A 13,375-nucleotide genomic window follows, 5' to 3' on the forward strand; every position below is an offset into this window, starting at 1 on the left:
TAAACTCCTCGGGAGGAGCCATAGGAGGGGATGGAGAAGGTAGGGGGAGAAAGGGGGAACCAATCACAATTACCTACCTATAACCCCCTTACAGGGGGATGAACAACAAACCACGGGTTAAAGGGAGACATTGGAAAGTGCAGGACATGAAAAAATAATAATAATTTATAATTAAGGGTTCATGAGGGAAGGGGAGGGAGGGGGAAAAGAGTTGATACCAAGAGCTCAAGGTGAAAGAAAATGCTTTGAAATTGATGATGGCAACATATGTACAAATGTGATTGACACAATGAATGGATGGATGGATTGTGATAAGAGTTGTATAAGCCCCAATAAAATTATTTTTTTTAAAAGGAAGGGAAAATTCTATCTGTACTCATGTTCAGCTTCCTACGAGTTCATTGGGAACGTGTATATTTTCATTCTCTCCCTCCTCCCTCCAAAAGTAACAGCCCTCACCCTCTGCCAACAACTACTCTTCTGTGTCATCTGATCGCTCCTGAATCAGAGTGAGCCCATGTTCAGTGAAGGACACACTGCCCAGTCCTGCTCCACACTCGCACTTACTAGGCTGGGCCCCTCCTTGTAGCCCCTGGGTCCGTCCATCCCATTGAGGATCTTCTTTCTCACGGACCCTTGGCTATCAAGCATGATGCCCTTTTCCTGGGACTGGTCTCTTCCGATAGCGGGCCCAAGGTACATTCGCTACAAAGCCCCACTGTCCTCACGTTTAAGGAACATTCTGGCTGTCTTTCTTTCAAGACGGGTTGCTTCGTTCTCCTGACAGTCCGTGGTAAGTTCAGTATTCCTCACCACAATTCAGAAGCAGCAGCTCTTCTCTGGTCTTTCTGATGCAATGTCCTGCTTTCACGCACATAGGAGCCAATTGAAAACCACCATGACCTGGGTCAGCCACATGGCAGTCCTCAGGGCAACCGCTTTGCTCCTGAACATTTTAAAGCAGTTGTGGGCGGAAGATGGAGGATGTCCTTTGATGTCTTGATGCTTGTGTGGGCGTTGATTGTGGATCTAAGTAAAGTGAAATCCTTAACAACTTCGAACATTTCTTCATTTATCCTGATGCTGCTTTCCCACTGGTGAAGGTTTGTGGTTCCTTTCCCTTGAATTGAATTCTCTCCTGAAGGCTGTAGCCCTGGCTCACCAGCAGCAAGTACTCAAGTCTCCTCCCTGGCTCTCAGCAGCTGAGTTGGGGTGTTTGCATGTGGAAGTTGTTAGAGAGCATGCCCTTTAACCTTCTTCACATAGTCTAGCTTCTTGTATGACTTGCCTGGCGTTCGCAGATTAAATGAGGATGATGAAAGAGTCAACCATGGCACACATCTTTCCCAATTTTGAACCGTGCAGTAGGCGTGTGTTCTAGTCTAACGATTACCTCTTGGTGTGTGTATAGACATGAGCACAATGAAGTGTTTTGGAATTCCCATTCTTCTCAGTGTTATCCATAACTATGTTCTACTCCATTTAATGCCTTTGTGTAGCCAGCAAAATATAAGGAAACGTCTCAGTGGTATCTTCTGCATTGGGCCATGATCCATCTGATAAGACAGCGGTATCTCTGGCCACACCCTCTTTTGTATCTAGCTTGACTTTTTGGCAGCTCCCCGTTGATGCACTGCTGCAGCTATTTTTTTAAGTCTCTGAACTTTTCAGGCTTTGCTTTCCGTGCATGACACTGTGGCGCAGAAGAATTATGACCCCGTGTTGCCTCCGATGCCTGACGATATTGATGATGATGAAGACTCAGTAAAAATCATCCGTCTCGTCAAAAACAGAGAACCACTGGTGAGTTGTCCTCTGGTCTACGTTTTCTGCTCAGGTATCAGCCGATGTCATGATTAGACCATATTTAGGGGTCATGTCCCTTATAGCCTTCTTTGGGGGCAAAGGGAGACATTGGACAGTGCAAGACATGAAAAAATAATAATTTATAATTATCAAGGGTTCGTGAGGGAGAGAGGGAGAGGGAGGAGAAAAAATGAGGAGCTGATACCAAGGGCTCAAGTAGAAAGAAAATGCTTTGCAAATGATGATGGCAACATGTACAAATGTACTTGACACAATGGATGGACGGATGGATGGAATGTGATAAGAGTTGTACGAGCCCCAATAACATGATTTTTTTAAAAAAGGAAGGGAAGCTTCTATCTATACTCATGTTCAGATTTCTTTTTTTTTTAAATCATTTTATTTATTTTTTTTTCTTTTTTAACATTTTATTAGGGGCTCATACAACTGTTATCCCAATCCATACACACATCAATTGTGTAAAGCACATTTGTACATCGTTTCTCAAAACATTTTCTCTCCACTTAAACCCCCGACATTAGGTCCTCATTTTTCCCCTCCCTCCCCGCTCCCCCCTCCCCTCATGTTCAGATTTCTACGAGTTCATTGACAGCATGTGTATATTTTCATTCTCTCCTGCCTCCCTCCACGTGTTGTGCCCCTGGGACATGAAAATAAAAGGAACATTTATTAGTGGAAAACGAAGCCATTTAAGCGACAGATGATCTGTTGGCCATCATTGCCGCCCCTTTTGTCAACGTGACCTATTGGCATGTATAAAAGAAGGGATAGCGAACACCAGTCATGGCTGATTCGAGATCAAATAATGCACCCAAAGGAAGATAAAAAAATGCTTGTGGCTTGTCTGGGAAGCTGATTAATTTCTTCTCATTACTGTAAAATAAATCAGGTGCCTAATATTTCAAAATGTAAAAGTTACTTATTTTAGTACCAGAATTCTTAAACGCTGTCCAGTTAACATCAAGGTCAATTTGGTGGAAAGCCGATCGATTCCTCCCTCCATCCCCCACCCCAGGAGCCCTGGTGGCTTAGTACTTACAACTGGGCTGCTAACTACAAGGTCAGCAGTTCGAAACCACCAGGCACCCTGGGGGGGAGAAAGACGAGGCTTTCAATTACCTTCCCATCAAGAAGAATTACACAGTTGGAAACTCACAGCGGCAGTTCTCCCCTGTCCCATTGGGTGGCTGTGAGTTGGCATCGCTTCTGGGGGTGGGTTTGGTTTGGGTTTTGTCCCCCAAGCTGTTCACATCCGCGTCGAGAGTAGACCACAAGCTCTTTCTCCTTGGTTCATCTTAGTCCTGAAGCGCTGTTGAAACTTGGCAATAGGAGACCCTCTCTGCATAACGTCCGTTAGCCAGGAAGGACATTGAGTGCCAGTTTCTCCCTTGGAGGGGAGAGGATTTTACCACTGGATCAGTCATCACTGCTCCCACCCCCGGACTTCTGTTTAGCAGTGTGCTGGGCCTAGGATGAGTTCATTGGAAGCATTTTAGAAGTAACCACGTGTGCCTTTTGTTCCCACAACGTAAGATTTAGGTAATTTGTTGTGAACCTTTCACAAATGAGTGATAGCTGGAATCCTTTGAAATGGTTTCCTAGTATACCCAAATGTTAGTTCTGTTTGTTTTTGCTACATTATCCTGGTTCTTTAAAAGAAAGATCTAAATAACATCTTTCTTCCCATTCATTTACCTTAGCATTAGGTATCCCCCCACCCCCCACCCTCCACAAAATAGCAACAACAACAAAACTCATTGCCATTGACTGGATGCCAGCTCTTAGTGACCTTGTAGGATAGGGAAGGACTGTTCCTGTGGGTTTCTGAGACAGTAACTCTTTAGGGAAGTACAAAGCCCTGCCTTTCTCCTGCAGAGTGGCTGGTGGTTCCAAACTAATGACTTTGCAGTTAGCAGCCTAATAATATGTAACTACTTTACCACAAGGGCTCCCTGTGATCCTGGTTCTTTCAAAGAACGATCTAAATGCCATCTTTCTTCCATTCACTTACCGTAACATTAGGTATGAAATGTCCATCGAACTAATTCTCATGCTTTCTCTCTGTCTTAGAATTTTGGAATCTCACTCTGACGGTAGCTTAGTGCAGTAGAAGAATCACTGACCTAGCTGCCAGACAGCCTGGCTGTATCTTCACTCCCTGTGTTAGCTCTGTGGGTCCCTTTGTCCTCACTCCGTAGTCCCCTGTCTTCCTGGAGTATGATTGTCAGAATAAAAAGAGTACAAGCTGTGGTTCGATACATGATATTATGCATGCATATTAGATTGGAAAGATATTTTTACTTTTCAGTAGTGATGAGGTTAAAAATTTCAAAAATGGTTGAATTGTGATGGATGTCCATTGATGGGTATTGCAGAAAATGCTGAACCCACTTTAATAGTTTTAAGACAAGTTGTACCAGGGGCCTTCAGAAGGTAGGAGGAGCAATTCCTTATCTTGTCATTCTACTTTTTGAAGATCCTTCTGGACTTATTCCTTTTATAGGCTTTAATAGTTGCAGCTTTTTTCTAGATGTTTTTGTTTTTTTGGCTTCTCCTTTCCTGCCATCCAACACAAATGCTTTTTATTTTTATCTTATTAGGGAGCTACCATCAAGAAGGATGAGCATACCGGTGCCATCATTGTGGCTAGAATCATGAGAGGTGGCGCTGCAGACAGAAGCGGTAAGATTTTTAAAGTTAAATGAGTATGAAGGAGCCATGATGCTTTTTGTGTGTAGCATTTCTAATGGACTCATGCCTTGCAGCCTGGTTTAGATTCCAAAGACCAGGTTGTTCATGTGAAAACCGGCATTATTGAAAAAGGAGGAATCTACATCCGATCACAAAATCACATAATTACTAAACATGTAACTGTTAATGTAACTGTCCAGCCACAAGTGGACCCATAACCATCACAGCCAGTGGTAGCCTTGTCCTTGGTCTTCATTATGGCCAGAGGTACATTGTTTATGTACAAAATAGATAGATTTTCAGGGTTGTTGTAAATGTGAAATACCAGATAAAGAAATAGTTGATAAGGGAGGATTAGGTAGATAGATCAAGAGGGTAACTATCTTGTGATATAGCACAACAGGTAATCGGATGGCAGTGTGGCGCTTGATTTGAAGAAGTGATGGGTAATCCATATTTCACAATCTTAGTTTACATGACCATTAAAGTTGTTTTGTTTATTTGTTGTGTTGTTGTGTTTGGTTATTTTTTGGTGAAAATAAACCTTAAACCCTTTCTGTAGTGTTTGCATGAAATAACATTGTTACATACTTCATAGTGTGTCATCATCAACAACCCCCGGTCTCTTGCCCACATTATTTCAGCCCCACTCACTTGGATTTTTTTTCTGCAGTGTTTGAAGTTAGTATTGTCCCTTTGCTCTCGTGTACTATTTCTTTACAAGAGCACAACGCTCAAGGTACACATCCTCCAGTAAGCAGACTAAATTAATTATTTTTTTAAACTTTGCTTCATTGGTTTCCATTCAAGATTTAATTGTTGTTTCCAGCCAATAGTCTGAGTTCTCCTGGTCTCAATATATCCAGTATGTCTGATTTCCAATAAGGATTCGAAGTTCTGTTTCATGGTTTTTCATCTTTTTGGTCAAGATCTGTATTATACACACACACATATATAATCAAGATCTATATTATATATCATATACTTTTAAATTATATATATATATTAGATTCAGTAATATATATATTGTAGCCAGGCACCACGCATCTCTTCTGGTCTCACAGCAAGGGAGGGTGGGTAGTAAGTTCATAAACGGTATTAGACCAACTGCTGTATGTTGGGTAGCTGCTGCTACCTGTGAAGACATCAGGCACTACTCACCACGCTAGAAGGTACAAGAGAAGCCTGTTAAGGCAGTGGCCGTTAGAGGCCTGGGAAACCATGATCCTAACCAAGCCCTTGAACCAAGAAAGTTGTTCATGCACCCACAGCTCTGCGCCTTGAACCGCAGCAGCGCTGTCCCTGGGAGGTGCCCGTCTGTGCGTGTGAAACGTCCACAGCCACAGCCTGATTTCCCTGCTGCTGCCTTGGGTTGTAAAATGGCACCTAACGTTCTGTTTGCCGCTCCGTCCCCCTCGGACCTCTGGCGTACAGCTTAGTGATATCAGTTACAGTAAGACTTTTTTGTTTTATATAATTGTATTTGTTTCTGATTCTACTAAAAGCATATAATCTTTTCTAAAACTAAAACTGTTTTTCTAAGAAACTAGTGAGGTGGATTTCCAGAGATCAAGATGCTGCTGCTTGTTTGGTTTTCTTTTTGGGCAGCATGGCTATGCTATTGCCCGTGATTCACCCTGTCTTTTGAAGACACAGTCTCCTCTCCAGTCTCTGAGTGTATCAAGGGAGATTCCCAATGCTTTCCCCCATGGAGACCATGGCCAATTACAGTTCCTTTCCCCGTTCACTCCGCTAACTGAACACACTCATCATTTCCCAGGTCTTATTCACGTCGGTGATGAACTTCGGGAAGTGAATGGGATCCCAGTAGAGGATAAAAGGCCGGAGGAAATAATACAGATTTTGGTAAGATGCAAATTTATTGTGCAGTTCCCATGAAATTAAAGTCACCCCACGCCATCTCAGACATGGTTAAGAGCACTGGACTTGACTGCCGCAGGCCAGCTGCTCTGTGGGCCCGTGGGAGAGAACTTACTCGGCTTGTCCGTCAGTGTTTTCGTGTGCACATTGAGACTGGCAAGGGTGAACTATCTTAACGAGAGCGTGTGAGCAGTCAGTGATGCGGTAAAGGACTTAGAGAGTTCAGTGCAGGACCATCCCAAAGTTGGTAGTTAGAACATGGAATTTAAACGGAATGAGATCCTTTTAGACCTTCACGGAATGATAAGGTTCATTGATAAGGATAAAGTGGAGATGGGGCCCTGTTATGTTCGATAATACGGCATTTTGTGACTCAGTGTTTCCTGTCTGGGTGATACTCCCCTGGAGGGGCTGGACAACCAGATAGCTTCCTACACTGTATCCTAGGTTATGTGTCCAAAAGGTTATCATCACCAGAGGGGTGATCCGTAACTTTTTTTCCCTGAAAAGAGTGGGTGGGGGGGGTGGGTAAGCCAAATAAGCTTGGGAACCTGTGCTGAAAACCCGCAGGAATCAAAGGAGAGTTGAAGAGCTCAAAACAGTATATATAAAAATTTAATATATGTATGAAAGATGGCATTTTAAGCTAGTGGGAAAATGATGAAACTGATCAACAAATGGCTAAGTGGCTAATTGGTAATTTAGTGAGGGAATCACTTTCTGCTTTGTACCATTAGCAAAAGTAAGTTTCTAACAAATTAACTATCTTGGTAGAAAAACATCTAGCAAGACTAGCACAATGTAACATAATTTTTATGAACATAGGGTAGGAAATATCTTTGAAACCTTGTTGTGAAAATCAAATAGAAAGTAACAGATGTGTGGCTGCTGAAATCAAAAACTTTCTGTAGAGGAAAACACATCCTGTTGGAAACTTTTCAACATATCTGATAGAAGGCTAATGTCTTAGAACATACAGAGTTCATAAGCATGGGAGAAGAGAGAATCATTTACAGAACGACTGGCAAAACATGCGTGCAGACAAGTTAACAAAAGAAACGTTAGTGTCTGAAAAACCGTGAACTGGTGGTGATTTGAAAGTTAGATGATGCCTAGCGTTGGCCATATGATAGGGGAAGAGATGTGTTTATCTGCTCTGGATGGTGGTAGGTTAAATTAATATAGCCTTTTGAGATAGCATCTAAGACTGTCAAGATTTCAAATGCATATCCCCTTTAGTCAAGGAATGCCGTTGTAGAACATGTTACACCTATTGTACCTGTGAAGAATGTTTCATTGTGTGTATATTTACCACAATTTAAAAAGTAAATTGTTAGAGATAAAGCCAAGGAAAAAACTTTGGTAAGTGGGGGGGGGCGGGGGCGGAGGGGAGCATATATGTAATGATTTCTTTTTTTTTCAATTCTTGGAAGCAATCTAGAAGTTTGAATTTATTGACTAGATGAGCATTCATCTTGACTGTGTGATGGATTACTGTGAGTCAATTACAATGGCTGAGATAACTCTATCACAGAATGTTAGGACTAATAAGAACCAATGTTGATTAAGCCAAAGTAATGTTTACTGATGTATTGAGCCCCTCTAACATTTAAATACATAAATTATTTTAAACAGGAGAAAGATGAGGCTGCCTGCAAACCCCAAGGGCAGCTGCACCCTGTCCTGTCCAGTCTGTCCAGTTGGGTTGCTGGGCTCCAGAATCAGCCTGAAGGCGGTCAGTTTAGTTTTAGGGGGGGAAAAAAAAGCCAGAAGAATGGGAGAAGATAAGAAAAAAATATTGGCTTTCTCCATACCCACACAATATAGTATTCTATAAGTTCTTCCTAAGAATCATGAATTACTTTTACGAATTCTCGTAATTACGATACTGTCACTTGTGGTTCTTGTTTTACACTATTAAATTGCTGTGCTGTATGAGAGCTGCCTTCTTGTTGAGAGAGCTGACTGACTGCATGTGGCTCCTCCGACTCTCCTCCAGTGACTTCATGCTGCTGAACTGCTCGTGGGTTTTGGTTGGAGAATTTACACCTAGGAGCAGCTAACTGCTGGGTCTGAAACACGGGCCTCTCGGCACCCCTGTTCCCTAAATGCAGTGGCTTGATCCCTGCACACTGGTTTGGCAGAAATTAGTGTCACAAAGCTTGGCTGTTGAATTTGCTTACTATCTGCCCGAGTCATTTAGCTTTGTCTTTATTGAAGACGCACATTGTGCCTTAGCTCAAAATGAATACGAACGTAGTCGTTATTTTAAAAGCCCACAGGAAGTAAAAGTGCATTCAGTGATCTTTTTTTATGGAAGTATATTTAACACACTTTCATCTTTTCTTGGGTTTCGGGAATTTCTACAAAACAGATTTCTTTATGTGGCTCTTCCTCTGAGACACAACCTCAAGTGTATATATATTTTCAGATGCGTTTCATTTTGTACCTGTTTTACTCTTATTTCTTTAAAAAGAAAAAATATATATGTATATATAATCTGATGATTCTCTCTTTCATTTGATATCAGGCTCAGTCTCAGGGGGCAATCACATTTAAGATTATACCCAGCATCAAAGAGGAGACCCCATCTAAAGAAGGCAAGGTAATTGCTACCTATACAAATTTGGGAGGCCTGAGGGACGTCTTGATTTTCCAGATGGTTGCCATCCACTTTGGCCCAGAAAGTTCGTTTTGATATTCAAGTTTTTAAAAAGTGTTTCTGAAATAAAAGTTTGGCCAAGAGAGGCCATCTTGCCTATTCTGTTTTATCTTCTAATCTCTGTGCTTCCCAAACGGAACCCTTCTCCAGGTGTTCATCAAAGCCCTCTTCGACTATGACCCTACTGAGGACAGAGCAATTCCATGTAGAGAAGCCGGGCTTGCTTTCAGGAAAGGAGACATCCTTCAGATTATGAGCCAGGATGATGCAACCTGGTGGCAGGCGAAGCACGAAGGGGATGCCAACCCCAGGGCAGGCCTGATTCCCTCCAAGCATTTCCAGGAAAGGTGAGCTCCCAGCAGACCATCCCAGCCTTTCCGAAACCAGACCGTTGTCCTCTGCAAAAGATCATCCCAGCGGAGATGGCGATCAAACAAGCTCTCACACCGTGCCTTGAGATCCTCTTGTCCCCAGCGTTTAGGTTTCTATATGGTCTGCCCAATGTCTGAAAAATGACCGCAAATATCACAGCCGTTCTGCTTCTCGTGTGTGTTGGGAGTCTGATGGAAAATAGATCCCGTGTTAGCGTCTGAAGTGGTGCTGATAGGAAAAGTGAGGATAAAAAAGCAGGAGGTTTTCGAGAGAGGGGGGAGGGGGCAGAGAGAATGGATAAACATGTAAGTGCAGCAGGTTGATTTCTGTTGCTCAACCTGGACCCCCCTCCCCGGCCCTGCCATACCCCCCATTCCCTCCACCCTGCCCTTGCACCCCTATCCGCCCTGGCCCCCCCCCCGGGCCTGGTCCCCCCCATACCCCCCTTTCCCCCACTTGCACGGTTCTCATGAGCCCCCCAGTGTTTTGGTGTTCTGTTCATCTCCGGCTTGAGATGAAATTGATCGGCATGTCCACCTTATTTCCCCCCCAGGAGATTGGCCGTGAGACGACCAGCAATATTAGTGCAGCCCTTGAAAGTTTCCAACAGGAAATCATGTAAGTTTATTAATGTAAGCATGCAGAATAACCAAGTCCCGCTACTTTTGACTGTTAAAGCAGGTGTTTGCGCCAGAACCAGGGGTCATGTTACCTTGCAATAGCTCTCAACTGATCATTTCCCCGGGATCAAACAAATGAGAAATGCGTGGTAAGAACACTAATGTGAATATATTGCAGAATTCGGGGCAGTTTGTAATAAACTATAACTTGTGGTTTAATAAAGTAAGTAATAACAACTGCTACCCTCTCTGATTTCTAAATGTAAGTATTTGCTCAATGTAACCTAACATGCACCTCCAATTTCCCTAAAGCCAAGAAATTCCAGTAAAGTATCTCTTGATTAAAAGTTAGGGGGGACTGGGGTGAGAAACCCCAGGATTTTGTTGGTCACAAAGCAGTTCTGCTCAAGAGTAATTTCTGTTTTATCCTCAAGTCATAACTCTAACCTGTGTCCCATCGTTTGGAGTTACCACAAAACAAGAGTGAGAGAAGGCTGGTGAAGGACGACTGAAAAAAAATTCTATATATGTATGTATATATATACATATGTATGGTTGGTTTAGGAGTGTTCTTTCTTTTGGCCACCCTTTCTCTCAGATTTCCTTTGCTTCCCACCTCCTGTCCTCTCTCAGGTCCCTGTCTCATAAATGCTCTACTATATCTCTCCTACAGTTTCTTGAGTCTAGGTATTCTAGAAGGGGCTGGTGGGTAAGTACTTTGTTTTCAACAGAGGAGTTGTACTTTCAAAAGTAAAGCAAGCAAATAAATGGCCTTGGAATTTTACACCAACATCTGTTTTTAGTATTGTTGCATTTTTCACATCTCCTGTTATTTCTGTCGGCTTGTCGACGCTTCCAACCCCAGAATCACATTATAAGAGAGCCAAACTACAGTTAAGTATAAATCTCAGAAGCAAGCAAATCCTCAGGCAGAGCTCTGATTCAAAAGCCTGCTTGTTCCTGCTACATTAAGTCTGGGCAGCAGGGGAAAAAAACCCAAAAAACCTTTTCATTGAGTGCCACGTGTAGTGTGCCACCAATAAAAACCCTTGTCATTGAGTGCCATGTGTGGTGTGCCACAAAAAACCCTTGTCATTGAGTGCCACGTGTGGTGTGCCACCAATAAAAAACCCGTTATTGAGTGCCACGTGTATTGTGCCACCAATAAAAAAGCTTGTAATGAATGCCACGTGTAGTGTGCCACCAATAAAAAACCCTTGTCATTGAGTGCCACGGGTAGTGTGGCACCAGACAGCTTACAGGTGAAGCTGAATGTTGCTTTGTTCTTAAGCATTGTGACTGGGGATTCATCCCGCTGACTTTGTCTTTGAGAGATTTTTTAAAAAAATTGTTGTTTGTAGTTTGAGGCATAGAACCTTAACACATATATATCTATGCTGCATGTCGAATAAAGGATGCAGAAGTGAGAATAACTGTGGTTGTATTCAAATTTCAACCCATATTTCAAATTTGTCGGAGTCAGAGGCCATTTAGAATTGATTAACATGTATACATTTTTATTTAAAATTTTTGATTCATACACATTTCCATCAAGAAATCAACAAAGGAGATAGATTGTCTTTTCAGCCCCACCATCCTCGCATTGATTCCGACTTAGCAACCCCATAGGACTGGGATGAAGCCACCCCTGGGTTTCCAAGGGTGCAACTCTTGACAGTAGCAAAAGGCCTCATTTTTCTACTGTGGAGCAGCCAGTGTAGTTGAACTGCTGACCTTGTGGTTAGCAGCCCAACATGTGACATGACACACGCCAGGCTTGTCTTTTCAATAGCCCTTCCCAGACTGGTACAGACCTGGATACAGTGAGTGAAGATGTGTGTACAGAAATATTGATCTTAGTGGAGGGTTTTTTAAATCTTTATTTGCATCATTTCCTTTTACATGAGTTACTGCATTATTCATATCTGAGCAAGATCCAGTCTAGGATTTGTCTGCACTGAAACTGTCATTTGGGATATTTACTAATTTTTCTTCTTTTTGAATATAGCATTCAGAAATGTTTACTGATTCTTTTCCTCTACCTCTATTTTCTCACTCTCTCCCACTTTTTTGAAGGAGATGGAGGATTAGACTTGATGCATAGAGAGGCATTGTATTTCTTCTGATAGATAGATGTTATTTCTTTCAAAATCAGGCTATTAGTTTTCAAAGCCGTTCACCAGTGTGGCTTTATAAACATGACATTGTTCAAACAGACAATTCCTATGAACTAAAAAGCCAGTACCTGTACTCTCAAAGAATTGAAATTCTGCTTGAACTATGTCTGAATATTGTCTCCTAACCCCCTGAACTTAAAAATTATGCAGGCATTATACTTAAATGTTTAATGACATTCAAAAGCACTTTGTTTTGTAGCCTATATATTTAATAGTGAGCCCTGATATAACTAATTATTTTTAGCCATTTGACTCACTGCTTCCTGGATGGGAACATTCGGTACTTAGATTTTTAGAATCAGAAGTCCATGTTATCGTGCCCTTTGGCAAATCATGGAATAACACTATGAAGAAAACCACTTATGCTCATGACTTTGACTATTAATTCCTAAGGTTGGTATTAAGAAAATTTCAGATTTAATGTAAAATATCTAAAGGAAGAATAAATTGGTCATGCTGATATTTATAATTTAACAAAAAATATTCACAGCGCTAAATTTTTTTCTCTGCTCTAAATCATACAAGTGCATTTCAAGCCTCAGACGATATTATAAGCATTGGATTTGGAATAGTGAAACCATATGACTCGAATCAGCCAGTTCCTCACAAGGCGAACGCTTGTATTACTATAACTTTACTTTTTATTTGAATCATGGCAGAATAGCCTGGCCTCAGTTTGCCTCTAGGAAAATGTGAAGTAGGAGATGTACTGAGTGATAGGGATTCCGTCAGTACCAACATGGAAGGAAAAAACGAATGCCAAATCCCAATCTTGTGACCTTGGCATTCCCGTCGATGATAGAATTCTGGTTCTTGACTCCAAGATAAATCAGGAGCTGTGGTAACGACCAGCCTCTTAGGCTTTAAAACTCACCTCCTGATGCAACACTGTTGGTGTAGGTGGTATTCACTAGATGGTTGTTTTTCCCCTCCCTTTAGGAATGAATCATGGCGTGCCCACTGCCGACTCAGAAAATGGGCTTTTTGCGCAGAAGAATTTACCTGTAAATGAACTTTCCTAAGAACTAAGGCATGAACTTTTTTTTTTAAGCCTACATTTTAAAAGATATATAGGGAATAATCTCCCTTCTCTCATTTTGGGGGGTGGGGGAGATAAGAATTGCTTAGCCAGCAAGGAAACTTGT

The 13,375-nt window shown here is 42.0% G+C and overlaps 1 protein-coding gene across 3 annotated transcripts in view; it reads left to right on the plus strand.

Moving 5' to 3' along the window:
- Positions 1-13,375, plus strand: part of MPP7 (MAGUK p55 scaffold protein 7) — a 151,186-nt gene that overhangs the window by 79,225 nt on the left and 58,586 nt on the right. For all 3 annotated transcript variants that reach the window (XM_045289877.1, XM_045289878.1, XM_004702270.4), the window contains exons 5-10: positions 1,672-1,803; positions 4,428-4,509; positions 6,299-6,384; positions 8,930-9,004; positions 9,212-9,408; positions 9,987-10,051. In XM_045289877.1, coding sequence (XP_045145812.1) covers positions 1,672-1,803; positions 4,428-4,509; positions 6,299-6,384; positions 8,930-9,004; positions 9,212-9,408; positions 9,987-10,051 — 637 coding nt within the window. The remainder of the gene's footprint in view (positions 1-1,671; positions 1,804-4,427; positions 4,510-6,298; positions 6,385-8,929; positions 9,005-9,211; positions 9,409-9,986; positions 10,052-13,375) is intronic.

The sequence above is a fragment of the Echinops telfairi genome, unplaced genomic scaffold (genome assembly GCF_000313985.2).
Source record: "Echinops telfairi isolate 266 unplaced genomic scaffold, ASM31398v2 ScPeMD7_31;HRSCAF=116, whole genome shotgun sequence".
Lineage (NCBI taxonomy): Eukaryota > Metazoa > Chordata > Mammalia > Afrosoricida > Tenrecidae > Echinops > Echinops telfairi.